General features: G+C 44.3%; 1 protein-coding gene across 1 annotated transcript in view; it reads left to right on the forward strand.

The window, feature by feature from the left end:
* Positions 1 to 13,647, forward strand: part of SLC7A14 (solute carrier family 7 member 14) — a 55,931-nt gene extending 42,284 nt beyond the window's left edge. The window contains exons 6-8 of the mRNA XM_083442093.1: positions 669 to 877; positions 2,849 to 3,726; positions 5,824 to 13,647. Of these exons, the coding sequence (XP_083298219.1) occupies positions 669 to 877; positions 2,849 to 3,726; positions 5,824 to 6,143 (1,407 nt within the window). The 3' untranslated portion in view covers positions 6,144 to 13,647. The remainder of the gene's footprint in view (positions 1 to 668; positions 878 to 2,848; positions 3,727 to 5,823) is intronic.
* The last annotated feature ends 1,202 nt before the right edge of the window (positions 13,648 to 14,849 follow it).

Genomic DNA, 14,849 nt, shown 5'->3' on the forward strand with positions numbered 1-14,849 from the left:
AGTCGGTCATCTTTTCTGTGCCCATTCTTCATTCACATTCTCTCTCGCTCTTACACACACACAATTTATGCACAATGTGCATACTACTCACACCCCCGGATCACATAGCACTCCCACGCATGCCAGCCACACACTCAGCCTAACAGTTAACTACTGTTGTCATAGTGCTGCTTCCTGGCTCCTCTGCAACCTTCCATAAGAGCTCCCTCTATCCCTTTTACAAACTTCTGAACTAATGGAATATTCATAAACATTCCATGAGATCTTAGCAGCTTCTTTCAATCAAATGAAGCTGGAGCTCTGCATTTGCGAACGGAATGTACGATTACTTCGGGTTTTGGTTTTCTTTTCATAATGTCCAGAAAAATAGGATGCTGCCTTTATCTCCTGTACTGCTGGTGTGTGTGTGTGTGTGTGTGTGTGTGTGTGTGTGTGAGAGAGAGAGAGAGAGAGAGAGAGAGAGAGAGAGAGAGATTAGATTGCTGTTTTATCTATTCTATTTTTATGATTGGATTTTAAACTGGCCCTGGGATCAATTGGTGAAGGGTGGTAGTAAACAAAAGGAGTGAGTTGCCCAGAGTACTACAATGGGGCACCCAAAATAAATAAAGAAGTAAACCCCATTCCACTTCTAACCGTACATCACCTTCACTCTTCCCACTCAACAGGTGAGCATAATCTTGACTCTGATGGTGCCATACACTGACATTGATACCGAATCGCCCCTGATGGAGATGTTTGCAGCCCACCGATTCTACACTGCCAAGTTCATTGTTGCCATCGGGTCTGTGGCTGGGTTGACGGTGAGCTTGCTGGGCTCCCTCTTCCCTATGCCTCGGATCATTTATGCTATGGCTGGCGATGGGCTTCTCTTCAGGTAAGTCCCATGTCATCAGAGGCAGAAGGGGCCTTGGAAGACCTTGCCAGGGCTAGCCAGAAGTTGTTGGGCTCCATTAGCCATCAACCCTCCAGCCAGCATGGCCAATAGCCAGGGGTGGTAAGACTCCAACAACAGCTTGAAGGCAGCACAGTGGCTGCCTCTGTTATACCAGGTGATTCAGACTCCCATCAGCTAGTTAGCATGGACAGTAATTAATGATGGGGATTTTAGTCTACCTACACGCACTCTATATAGCACATCCCTCGCATTCGGTCCAGAATCTGCAGTTAGTGCAGAATGCTACAACACGATTGCTGACAGGAATGAGGCCTTGTCAGCATACAACACCTGGGCTCAGAGATCTGCTCTGGTTACCAGTTTGCTACCCAGCTGAGTTCAAGGTGTTACTACCAGCATATCATTATCATTTAATGTGTATGCTGCCTTTTCATAGTTAAAACCATGCTCAAGGTGGCTTAGGACATGAAAAGATTTACATAATTACAAGCAGAAATACAACACACCAAAAAGTAAACAACCATAACGTAACAATTTCCACATAGTAAAGGAAAAGGGACCCCTGACCATTAGGTCCAGTCGTGACTGACTCTGGGGTTGCGGTGTTCATCTCGCTTTATTGGCCGAGGGAGCCGGCAACAGCTTCCGGGTCATGTGGCCAGCATGACTAAGCCACTTCTGGCAAACCAGAGCAGCGCACGGAAACGCTATTTACCTTCCTGCTGGCGCGGTACCTATTTATCTACTTGCACTTTGACATGCTTTCGAACTGCTAGGTTGGCAGGAGCAGGGACCAAGGAACGGGAGCTTCCATTAGCCTCAGCTAGAGTGGCCAATGGTCCAGACTCATGGGATCTGGAGTCCAAAAACATCTGGGGAGCATCGTGCTTGCTCGGTAAAGGTAAAGGGACCCCTGACCATTAGGTCCAGTCATGACCGAATCTGGGGTTGCAGTGCTCATCTTGCTTTATTGGCCAAGGGAGCCGGCGTACAGCTTCCAGGTCATGTGGCCAGCATGACTAAGCCGCTTCTGGTGAACCAGAGCAGCGCACGGAAACGCCGTTTACCTTCTCACTGGAGTGGTACCTATTTATCTACTTGCACTTTGACATGCTTTCGAACTGCTAGGTTGGCAGGAGCAGGGACCGAGGAACGGGAGCTCACCCCGTTGCGGGGATTCGAACCACCGACTTTCTGATCGGCAAGTCCTAGGCTCTGTGGTTTAACCCACAACGCCACCTGTGTCCCAATTTCCACATAAACTGTTAAAAGATCTAAAAATGAAGATGAAAATAATAACAATAACATCAATAATTGCAGCCAAAAAAAAAAGAAACAACAACAACCACCCCAAAGCAATACCCCAGCCCAAGAGTCTGTTCCGCAGCCTCAGCTTTTGTAGTTGGAGTCAGTCAGGGCCCCACACTCCCAAGGCAGGTAAGAAAAGGCCAGCAAGGAAGGGGGCAGGTCTTCCAGGATTCACAGCCAAGATGGCATATAAAGCCCTTAACAATTTGGGACCAGTTTACCTATGAGATCACCTTACATTACATGTGCCCACTCAACCGCTACTACTACAGATCCCCGTATTTGTGAGATACTCCCTGCCTATTGAGATTGAGCCTTCCCTGTACTCTTTTTGGCATCTGCTTTTTGGCAATGTTTAGAGAAGCTTAGAAAGCTGAGGTGATTTTCATCTGCTTTAGTATTTTAACTTTTGCATGTTTTGAAGTAGGGTTGTAGATTTTTCTTGATGTTCTTGTTTTATCTTTCCGTAAACCTTCCTTGAAGTTTCTTATTACCATCAAGCAGTGTGTAAATTTTATGGAATAAATAAAATAAAATAAAGAAACAAACATACGGTGGGCCACAGGTTCTCTTCCTCTGTCCTAAAATTCAATAATAGGGAGTTTATGGTGTTTGTGCTAATTTTAACTCTTTCACGTCTAGATTCTTGTCCCATGTAAGTTCTTACACGGAGACTCCCGTGGTCGCCTGCATTGTCTCTGGGTTTCTCGCAGCCCTGCTCTCCTTGCTGGTAAGCCTGAGGGACCTGATAGAGATGATGTCCATCGGCACGTTGCTTGCCTACACTTTGGTCTCTGTGTGTGTCCTGCTTCTTCGGTACCAACCCGAAAGCGACATTGACGGCTTCGTCAAGTTCCTTTCTGAAGAGCACACTAAGAAGAAGGAAGGGATCATAGCAGACTGCGAGAAGGAAGTCTGCTCTCCGGTCAGTGAAGGGGAGGAGTTTGCAGGCCCGCCCACCAACACTTGTGGCGCTAAGAACCTGCCTTCCTTGGGCGACAATGAGATGCTCATTGGGAAATCGGACAAATCCGCTTACAACGTCAACCACCCCAACTATGGTACGGTCGACATGACTTCTGGAATAGAGGCAGATGAGTCTGAGAACATCTACCTCATCAAGCTAAAGAAACTCATAGGACCACGATACTACACGATGAGGATCCACCTGGGACTTCCCGGGAAAATGGATCGACCCACTGCAGCTACTGGCCAGACTGTCACCACTTGTGTGCTCTTGCTGTTTGTCCTAATGTTCATCTTCTGCTCTTTCATCATTTTTGGGGTGGACTACCTCTATGACCAGAGTTGGTGGGCAATTCTTCTGGTGGTCCTGATGGTCCTGCTGATCATTGTGTTGGTGTTCGTCATCCTTCAGCAGCCAGAAAACCCCAAAAAGCTCCCTTATATGGCTCCTTGCCTGCCTTTTGTCCCAGCCTTCGCTATGCTTGTGAACATCTATCTCATGCTGAAACTTTCAAGGATCACCTGGATCCGGTTTGCTGTCTGGTGTTTTGTGGGTAAGTTCTAAACGTGGGGTGTGAAGGTTTGGGGACAGTGCATGTGTCAGGGTCAGATGTAGGTCAGCACAAAGAAGCAGAGACAGTTGTCAGTCAAGTTAACACTTTATTCAAGGAAATAGCATACAACTCAACAATAATTGAGGTCCTAGTAGGTCTTGCCCCTATAGAGCAGTTGCCAGGACCGAAGGTCTCTGTTTTCCACTCCTCCTAAGACTCCTCCTCTCCTGGATGTTTCCCAAGCAGTCTCAAACTGTGTCTGCCCACCTTTGACCTCTGTTCCACTCTTCTCATTATCCTGCTCATTCTTGGAGACAGGGGTGAGAAGGGGAGCTTGCCAGAGCAGGAGATGGAGACTCCCTGGATTCTTCAGCAGTTTCTTGACCTCTGCTTCAGCCTCGGAGTCTGAACTGCTCCCTGTCACAGGTTCCTCCAGCTCATAAAATCCTGTTGTCCCTTCAGCATGCAACTCCTCCCGCCAATCTTCTCCCTCTGACCACCACCAATTCCCAGGCTCTGAACCTTCCTCCTCTGCAATTTCCCTCAGAGGTTCCCTGGCTGGCAACTCCTACTACTCCTTGTCATCCAGCCAATCCCTGGCAATATGGGATAATTCCACTGAAGAGACCACCCAGAGTATGTCAGAGTGCTCAATTTCAACCAACCTTCATTGGTTTGGAGAATGGAAACCTCTTCTTAGAGCAGATGTGGGGAAATGGTGGCCCTCCAGATGTTGCTGGACATCAGCTCTCATCACCCCTGACCACAGACTGTGGTGGTTGCAGTGGATGAGAGATGGAGTCCACCAACTTCCAGGGGGTCACAGGTTTCCCACCCCTGTCTTAAAAGAAGCATCCCCCATTTGGCTTTACAAAAGTTCTACCTATGAAGTATTGATTGGTGAGTTATGGCATGACAGCACAAGGCACTACTGTATAATATCAGCATGGACCCAGTGAATGGCTTGAAGCATCTGTGACTACACCTAACTAAATCTTCATTTGGATGGGTCACCGCTGGGAATCCCATTTCACAGCAGAATAGAATAACTACATAAAAAGAAATTCAGTAGCTCTTAAACCCTTCCCTTGTGGAGTTTCTCATGCTAACATATCGATAGTCAGTGAGGTGCCATCTGGATGTTGTTGGACTGCAACTCCCGTCAGCCATGGCCAATGGTCAAGGATGATGGGAGTTGTAGTCCAGCAAATGCCACGTTGGCAACCTCTGTTGTTCAACAGAAGAATGGTTGATACAGCAGAGCCTTCCACCAGCTGAATATGGAGGGATATGTTTTGTCATTTTCCACTTCCTCTGTGGCCCCCTTACCCACATGCCCCCCAAAACCTTCTCCAAAGGACTGGGGGACCCTTTGGAACTGTGAAGAAGGTGGCATGGGAGACTGCAGAGGGAAAGGGGAAATGGAGGAAATGCCTCTCTTCCCTTTCCACGCCTGGAAAGAAGTTCCCTTTCTATCAACATGAGGCACAACATGGGATACAACTCCTATATTAGCATGTGACTCTCATCTCTTGCCCTGCTCCTTATCCTCAACTTGTTTTCCTCCCTCTCAGCCTCTGCTAGTCTGCCATTGAAATGAGAGGAAGCAAAGGCCACAGAAGAACATAATCAAGAAATCTTTTTCTTTGTGTTTATCCTCCTTTTCTTCATTTTTTAAAAAATAAGCGATGTGGTTTGTTTTGTTACTAAATCCTGCTTCGCTGGTGTGCCAATGAAAACCTACAGGTGAAAAACAAAAATATAGCACAGCAGGTTGTGTAATTATTCTACATGTTTCCTTTTCTGCCCTGAGGGGTTTTGCTTTGCAACTGAAACATCTAGTAAATAAAATGTATTTTCAGAAAAAGAGCTCAGCAAAAGGAGAAGGAACGGCACAATCAAGATAGTTTTGGAACTATCCCACAGAGTATATAACCCATATGGTGAATTATAGATAATAAACCACTCAACTTTTGCAGCAGTGTTTATAGATTCATTAGGGCTTGGAACCGTTTCATGTTGGATTGCCTACAAGGCAACCCTAATTCAGACTACAGTACAATATTTTTACCAGCCAAACTCTCCCCTCTCCTGCAGGGTTGCTGATTTATTTTGGCTATGGCATATGGAACAGCACGCTGGAGATCACCGCTCGGGAAGAGGCGCTGCATCAGAGCACATACCAGCGCTACGATGTTGATGTCGACCCCTTCTCCGTCGACGACGGCTTGGCCTACGCCGAGAACGACAACTACCAGGACTGGGATCCTGCCGATGACAAAGGTTTCTCTTACCAGCATATGTCGGAAGCAAAGGAAAACAGTCGGACCAGTAGCAAATCAAAGAGCAAAGGCAAACACAAACAGAACTCGGATGCACTGATTTCAAATGACGAGTTAGACTACTCGCCCGAGTAGATGAAATGGAAACATGACAGTTCCACTCTTTGTCACTAAGCTAAACCTTGGGCTAAAATTCAGTGGCTTCTTTCGGCTCTCATTTCAAACCCATCTTTCCCCGTTTCTGTTTCCAAAAGTCGTATCACTCACTCACTGACACCTTTCTGTTCTTCAGGATGGTTCTGTCAAGTGCTCATCCTGAATCAACAGAAGATCACATCAAGGAAAACAACATGTCTCTGATCTCACCACCACCATTCACAGGCCTCTTTCACTGAATGTTGCTTCCAATAGGCTAGTTGAGCCTGTTGAGGTTTTTTCTGGGCCTAGGAAACCCATTGCATAAGACGCTTCCTGCTGCAGCGCTAGTATGGTTTCAATGGAACCCACACTCAATGAAGTGGGTATCTGATAAGGAAATGCAGTAAGATTCCCTTGGCAGGGGACATGTCTATGACCTCTTTGCTTTCCAGTGGAGAAGGATGGGAAACATGTTACCCTCTGGATGTTGTTGGAATTCCATTATCCATGACCGTTGGCCACGTGGACTGGGGTTGAGAAGGAAGCTGAGTCCTCCAATATCTGAAGGGCCACAGGTTCCCCATCCCTGCCAAAGAAAATACTCAGTTGCAGTCATACTAAGGACCATTAAGTTATTTGGCAAAGAGCAAGTCAGTTTTTCATTTTGTGAATGCAAACATTGACTAGATGGGTAGGTTTATTCAGGCAGGAGCCATAATTTCTTCCCTGAGGATATTCCAGAGGTAAAAAGAACTCCAGTGATCAGGCTGTGCAGACCAGCACCCCCATTTTCACCTATATAAAACTACTTCACCTTTTCACTTAGCAAAATATTCTTGCACTTTGGCACACTTGTGCTTCACTTCCCATGTCACCTTCTCCATTCGTTTTGTCTCAGTTGTTTCCTGGTGAACTATGGTATGACACAACATGACTCAACCACAATTTAATATATTGACCAGTTGGAATTTGCATCTTGGTGAGTTCTTTTTGGATATTTTGTTTGATCCATTTAGCCATTTTATCTAGTAAGTAAGAATGGAGACTTTGGTTGTCAGATTTCTGTGATTTGGTTTATCTGAACCGGAATAATTTAGCAAGCAGGACCCGTACAGTGACAGTGTGGTTCAATTTGATTTCAGTACCATGACCCTAAAAGCTAATATTCATGACTAGCAGAATCATGTGGCACAAGCAAGAATGGTACCATGTGATTCTGCTGAACTTGTAGTTCAACAATAACTTCAAACATCTGCATTAGGAATAGATGGGAGGCTAAACCTAGAATGTGACTAAAATCCTAATGTTATATCCATGGGCTACTTCAGAGGGACTGAAACACAGCTCAGACCAATATCAGGACTTCTTGGATTTAGGTCATCTATAACCATGGTACAAACAAATCAATACTCATGTAAGATCACTCCACTCCACTCAGTATCTACCGTAACTTTGAATATTGTAGAATGGTTGCCTTGGAGTGCCCAACTTTTCACATTTGATACACTAAAAGCTGATTCCTGCTTTATGTGCAGTACCAACCATAGGTTCCCAAGGCTGCATCAGTTCCCAGTGAGGCAACAGTCCAATTCTCACTTACCTTTAAAACCCAAACAAATAAATAAATCTATTGTGATAAATAAAAATTTAAACATTACATTATTTGATACTACAACAAAAACGGACTTCTGTCCCATTTATTATGTCCACAATTATTATTCCAATAAACAATACAACTTAACTACTTGTCTGCTATATTGATGATCTGTTTTGTCCCAAATCTTTGATACCTTCCATTATTTTTTCCATTATAGCTAGGTCCAAACATTTTAACACCAATTCCCAAATGGAGGGAGACTGGGTGTTTTTTTCCCCAATATCAAGTCTATATTATTTTAGCATCAATCATTAAGTGGAGGATCAATGATTTTTAGATCTCAGGAATACCAAGCCGAGTTACATTGAAAAGGACCAATGAAGGGTTTAAGCGCCAGTTTGCTATATTATGCCCCCAAAATGTCTCCAGTAACTTTTGACATGTTGACATTCCTGCCACATATAAAGGAGACTCGTTGTATTTCCAACATTTAAATCTAGCTGTTGAGAATGTCGAGCTTGAGTTAAGTACCAATGGTGTTTACGTTGGTGTTGCATCTTCTTCACTAACTTTATTGAGTGACAAATATTTCCATTTCCATTTCTCTTCAGAGATAGAGATTCCCTGGTTCCTGTCCCGGTAAACCATGAATCTGTGCCTCCTTTAACATGGCATAAAAAAACATTGCAATGATCCTTCTAAGTTCCCATGAGTTAATAAGTTTTTCTCCATTTGCGAGTTTCCTTAATTCATATGGTGAGTGAGACGCATTAATACAACAGGGCTTATTTCCAAACAATCTTGCGCAGGATGTGGCTTCGGGTGTCACATCCTACACAGCAAACAAGAACTTCATGTTTCCTTTTATGCAGTCCTGCAGACCTCTGTTTGATATAGCAAGCTCTGCAGCCTATGTGCAATGAAGTCATTGGAACTGGGATCCATCAAACATCCACAGCTTATCAGATATTCATTGGCCCTTCTTTACTTTTTCATCTGGCCATTTGAGATTGAGCTCATGGGATGCACCTGTATGGAACTATTTGTCCATTCGCTTGCTTGTCACTGTTATTACCCATATCCCCTAAGACAGGGGTGAGGAGCCTTGTTCATTGTTGTAGTTTGGACCATCATGGTCATCTCAACCACAGGGTGAGGAACCTGTGGTCCTCCAGATGTTGTTGGACTCTGGTTCCCATTGGGCAATTGCCAGGGATAATGGGTCCCGCTTACTCTGTTATTTATCTAATTTAGGACTTGCTTTCAACATGAGTCTCGAGGTGATTGCCACAAAACAAACATCAACAACTAAAGCTGACAGAATAAGCGCCTGTGCTGAAATCCAGCAACAACTGGCTACCCACACCTGCCCGAAGAAATAAAAACTCCAAGCCAGTCAAATATGCTTTGGCAACTTTAAATGCTGACTACATACCTCTAGGATGAAACTCAGGGTCTTTCAATCCCTTTTCTAAAGGAAAGCTTAATAATATTGCAAGGTACAAAAATAGAGAACTTCTTGGATTCAATCCCTAGTACAAACAGCACTGCCCCTCTCCGTAAACAACCATAATATATTTATTTATAACAGCACTCGCAGCCAAGTGTGCGCAGAGTTCTGTACAAATACTGCATAGGTAGGATTCTAAAATGGTCTGGAGCCACATGGAGTGCTCAGTGGTGGCCACGGGGTCAAGAAGAGGAGAGGTGGTGGCCCTTGGCTGAGGCTCATATAAAGCAAAAACCACGAGAAAGAATTCTCAAAATAAACATTTCCTAAGGAATAAGGAAGGGCTTTGGGATTTGTGCCATTTACTGTATTCTTCTGCCAAGCTTTTCCCTGGTTGCAACAGCCTACTACTGAGCTGTTGTCCATTCCCAAAGGATCCTATCTATCAGCTCAGAGAATGAAACCTTGGAGGAGTGATGAAGAACCTGTAGTCCTCAAGATGTTGTTGGACTTCAACTTCCATCATCCCTGGCCATTGGCCATGCCAGCTGGGACTGATGGGAGTTGGAGTCAAACACCTTCCACGAGACCACAGGTTCCCCACCGTTTCCTTAGAGGAGAAAGAAGGTCCTGTATGACCTGCTTTCATAGAATGAAAGGAAGCAAAATTCCCAGACACCCTGAAAGCATGTTCTAAATGTAGAAGTAAATAAATAAAATCTTTACCCATTTTATGTCACTTCTTGCGAAAACATGATTCACTGGCAACATTTTTCCTTTAAAAGGGGGCGGGGAGGAAAGTAGTGCAGGGCTGTTGTTGTTTCTAATGTTTATATCATAATCTAGGTGAGTGCCTTCATATATACCAGGAAATCAAAGTTAACCCACAACATACACATGAGGGATTATGTTGTAGAGATCATGGACCTCGTAACAAGCCAAACCAAACGTCAGAATGGAGATGAAATTTAGCTCACTGGGTTCAGGTGTGATTTGGTGTGTTTTTCACACTCCTTATAATGATCAGACTGCTATAGTGGGAATATTGAAGAGAAGGACCTGCCCCCTTAATGGCTTATATTGCCATTAAGAAAGCCTATATTGCAGTCAAGGGCACTCCAGTTCTGCTTCAACACAAACCCTGTTTAATAACGTGAATACTCTTTATTTCAGCAGAGAGAAACATGCGCAGTTCAAAACCTGTTTTTTTTTGTTCTTTTGTATAATCACAATGATACACAGCATTTCTAAAATTCAGCTCTCTGATCTCTCTTGTACCAGGAGGGCACAAATTCAGACTGGATTCACGCCATAGCAAAATATTTGAGTGCCGATTTTTCTGTTGGGATGCAGAGTCACCAGATGTGATGTTAATTGTGCAAGGACATTTAACATACCTAAAGCTTCTTAAAATTCAAATAGTTATGGATCCCAACCAGGATCAAAACCATTGTGTGTGGAAAAGGGGGTTAACCTCCTTCCCTTCCCCCACCCCAGTTGCTTTGACCCCAGATGAAAAGTGTCTGTTGGCACCAGTGGAAATTTTCATCCCAGAACTAATAGATGCTTTGACTGGGATTTTTTTAGTGGCAGCTTGGTTTTTGGGAGCCCTCTGACGTCTTTTCCAAAGCTGGAAAAGTGCTAACTAGGCCTTGGGAAGGAGGCAGGAGCATTCTAGGACCCTGTCAGAGCCTTCCGGCTCCTTCTCAAAGATGGTGCCCTCTTGGCTCAGCGCCCCCTGTTTGCACACCCATAAATCCACCCCTGACAGGAAATTCATTGGGAATTTGTCCCACGGAAGCCCAAATGAAATGAGCAGCAAAAGCACATTGGAAGGGTCAACCTCTATTAGACACTGCCTTTTAAAATTTGAGATGTGATTACCTACAGGACCGCCTCTCCTGGTATGCCCCGCGGAGAACCTTAAGGTCCACAAATGACAACATTTTGGAGGTCCCAGGTTGGAAGGAGGTTAGATTGGTCGCAACTAGGGCCAGGGCCTTTTCAGTACTGGCCCCGACTTGGTGGAACGCTCTGTCACAAGAGGCTAGGGCCCTGCGGGACTTGACATCTTTCTGCAGGGCCTGCAGGACACAACTGTTCCGCCTGGTTTGGACTCAGTCTGACCCTTATGTTTCCCTCCCCTTATGGTTTTGATCTATGGGCTACTTTTAAAATGAGGCTGCATTTAAAATTGCATTTTAACCTGTATTTTAAATTGGGGTTTTTTTTCCTATTATGTTTTTACTATAATTTTATTGGCCTGGCTCTAGCCAGGGAGGGCAGGGTATAAATAAAAAAAATTATTATTAAATGGAAATCATCCAGTGGATACACATTTCCTGTTCCTGTGATAAGCCTGAAATGTGTTTTCTTGCTGCCACAGCATCTTCGGTATAAATCAGGGTGGCAAACCTGCAGCCCTCCAGATATTGTTGAACTCCCAACTCCCATCAGTTCCAAACAGCATGGCCACTGGTCAGGGAATCATTTGTTTATTGATTGCATTTCTATCCCAGGTGTGGCATACACACTTTCCCCTCTCTTTGTTTTATCCTCACAACAACCCTGCGTGGCAGGTTAGGATGAGGCAGCGACTGACCCAAAGTCACTCAAGTGGGATGGGAGATGCTGACCAGGTACACATGAAGGACCATAAGTCTCCCAACCAACCACAGCATGTACACAGTGGACATTTTTCCTGCATGATAAAATAGGAGACTGGTTTGGGGCGGGGGGTGGGGTGGGACAGAGGTGAGGGATGGAATGCAGTGTTTTCAAGAGAATGAAAAAAACATTTGGAGATATTAGAATGCAGCTTGTTGTGACATCACTGTACAGATGGAAGCCAATTTGAGTGTTCTCTTATAATGGCAAGGGCGCCCACCTGAGAGGTGCCAGAACTGAGTTCGCGTTCCACCTGGGGGGCGGGGAGCCCTGTTTGCAGCTATTAAAGACACAACAACAAGGCCAAGGTTTTGGGTGAAACTAACATAGCTACATCTTGATGCACCTATCCTGCTCTTTCTGGAAGAAAATCGTGAAAGTGTACTGTTGATACGTACCTCAGTTAACTCGGAGCATCAGCTATCGCTGGCCAAACAGCATGGGTGGAAATTCCACCTCAGCTCAGTCTCAAATCATGCTTTGCGATGGAGCCATTTCACATGTTCAGCGGCTAAGTGACGAGAAATCAAGCAGTGCGTCGTCCTGTGTGCAAACAGGCCCGTGAGAGCTGAATGGCCCTCAGGAGTTTTAACTAGGGATGGGAAACTTTGGCGATCCCAGATGTTGTTTGCCTACAGCTCCCAGCAGCCCCTGCCTCTGTGGGGCAACCGGTCTGGGATGATGGGAGTTGTAGTTGAAACAGCATCGGGAGGCCCACAGCTTCCACAACCCGGATGGACAGGGATCCACACATCCCAACAAATGAACAGTAACTCGACGCATGCAACCTTTTGCACATTCCAAGCTGTTCCCTCTGTGAAAGCAAATGGAAGGCCCTTGAGAGCTTGTGGAGCCCTTGTATCTGCAAAGGGTACAAGTGGACTGGAAGAGGGGGCCACTACAATTATGTTATTACAAGGCCCTGCACTCAAGCTTTGTTGCTGCAAAAGACTGTCACTGTGTGTGTGCGTGTGTGTGTGTGTGTGTAGATGTAACAATGGCATTTGTGTTCAACATTCAAATCTTTCTTGCTTTCATTTCATTTGGTTTCTAGATTGTCCAAGTTGCAACTGTGTTTTATTTATTTTTTTGCAGGTAGCATTTCCTGCTGTAACAATTCTGGTATGAAATTGATGTATTTGTTTAAAAGGGAAACAACATGTTTGTTCTCTGACTTATTTATTTTTTTGTGGTTCCTGAACCCCATTGGTGCACTATGCAATGGGCTTTTGTGGTGTGTCATGACGGAAGTTTATGCAGATATCTTAATGGAGTGACCTTTATTTTGAGAATGATTGTGTTGTTGACTATTATATAATATATATAAATATAAATATGTTGACTTACTGACACATGGAAAAGAAATCTAAATTTACCAAATGTGTATATTTTAATAGATGCATAAAGCTTCATTGTGTGCCTTTATATTTACAAAAATAAAAAACAGGGGTTTATAAAGAAAGCCAGAATGAAAAAAACATGTCAGCTGAACTGTCCATACCTTTTAAATGAAATATTAAACCAAAAAAAAGAGGGGAGGCGGAAAGGAATCCCACAGCCTCTATGCTGATATATACAAATATATGTTTAACTTGCCAGTATCTGAAGGTCTGATATTTTTCAATGCTAAAATGAATTAAATGTAAACAAATTTTGCCTTAAGAGCTTGGGTGGGGGGGAATCCTTTGTAGAGGAACAGTTGAAATGGGCTGATTTTGAAATTTATTTGCATTGTTGTGGGGGGTGGATAGTTGTTTATTTACACAATAAAACATGGGGGGGAATGACTGCTGACTGAGTTTTAGGGGCATTCCTCTCATCCTCTGTCTACTTTTTATTCTCTCTTTCTCTCTCTCCGCTTACATTAAACTGGTATCAAATTTTTAATAGTTTAACTGACATAGCTCAAAGAATCTTTGGGAATGGTTTGAAAAACAGAACCTACAACAAAATGCTGCAGTGTTCCTGTTTAGCTATGCCCTTTTTACAGGATCACTTCATTCCATTCCTTGCCCCTCCAACCATTTCCCATATACAGTGGTACCTTGGGTTACATACGCTTCAGGTTAGAGACTCCGCTAACCCATAAAAAGTGCTTCAGGTTAAGAACTTTGCTTCAGGATGAGAACAGAAATCGGGCTCCGGGGTTGCAGCAGCAGCAGGAGGCCCCTTTAACTAAAGTGGTGCTTCAGGTTAAGAACAGTTTCAGGTTAAGTACAGACCTCCGGAAGGAATTAAGTACTTAACCTGAGGTACCACTGTATTCTCATTCTCCCTCCAATAGTCAGGTGACATTCTGTGTCCAATGGGCATGTTCAAGCTTCCCTTAACTTAGGCAGTTCCGGGAGCTTTCCTCCCAAATATATTTTCTACTTCCACACACCCGCAGCGTTCTCCCAAACCTGTTGATACCTCCCCTCTTGTGCCTGCTGCTGTCTCGGCTACAGAAGGGCTGGCAACTGGAGAACTTAGATTGCTATTCTTCATTATCCCTTCACCAGCAGGTCCAAAAGTGGGTTACAACAACATAAAATTCTGCATTTGCAATTTAGAAAATAGAAGGTGGCTTATATTGGTCACAGGAATCATAGAACTGCAGAGTTGGAAGGAATCTCAGCTACATCATACATGACAGATAACTGTCCAACCACTGCTTTAAAACATCCAAGGAAGGTGAGAAGAAGGAATAGGGTGGGTCTCAAAAACTCAGGGGCCTTAGGTGCCACACGCCAGGGCAAAGAGGTGTGCCCAGAAACTTAGTTCAGTAGGTACAGGGTGAGACTCAAGGTTGTGGGTTCAAGCCCTATCTTGGGCAAAAAATTAATGCATTGCAGAGAGGTGGACCAGTTGACCCTCATGGTCCTTCCAACTCTACAATTCTATGATTTTATTATTCTTCAGCATATGATGAAAGCTGTACAGTGAAGGTGCCCAGTGACACACCTGTGGGAAGGAATTTCCATAAACCCTGGAAAGAGGGATTAAACCA

Source organism: Podarcis tiliguerta, assembly GCF_965153285.1.
Source record: "Podarcis tiliguerta genome assembly, chromosome: 5".
Lineage (NCBI taxonomy): Eukaryota > Metazoa > Chordata > Lepidosauria > Squamata > Lacertidae > Podarcis > Podarcis tiliguerta.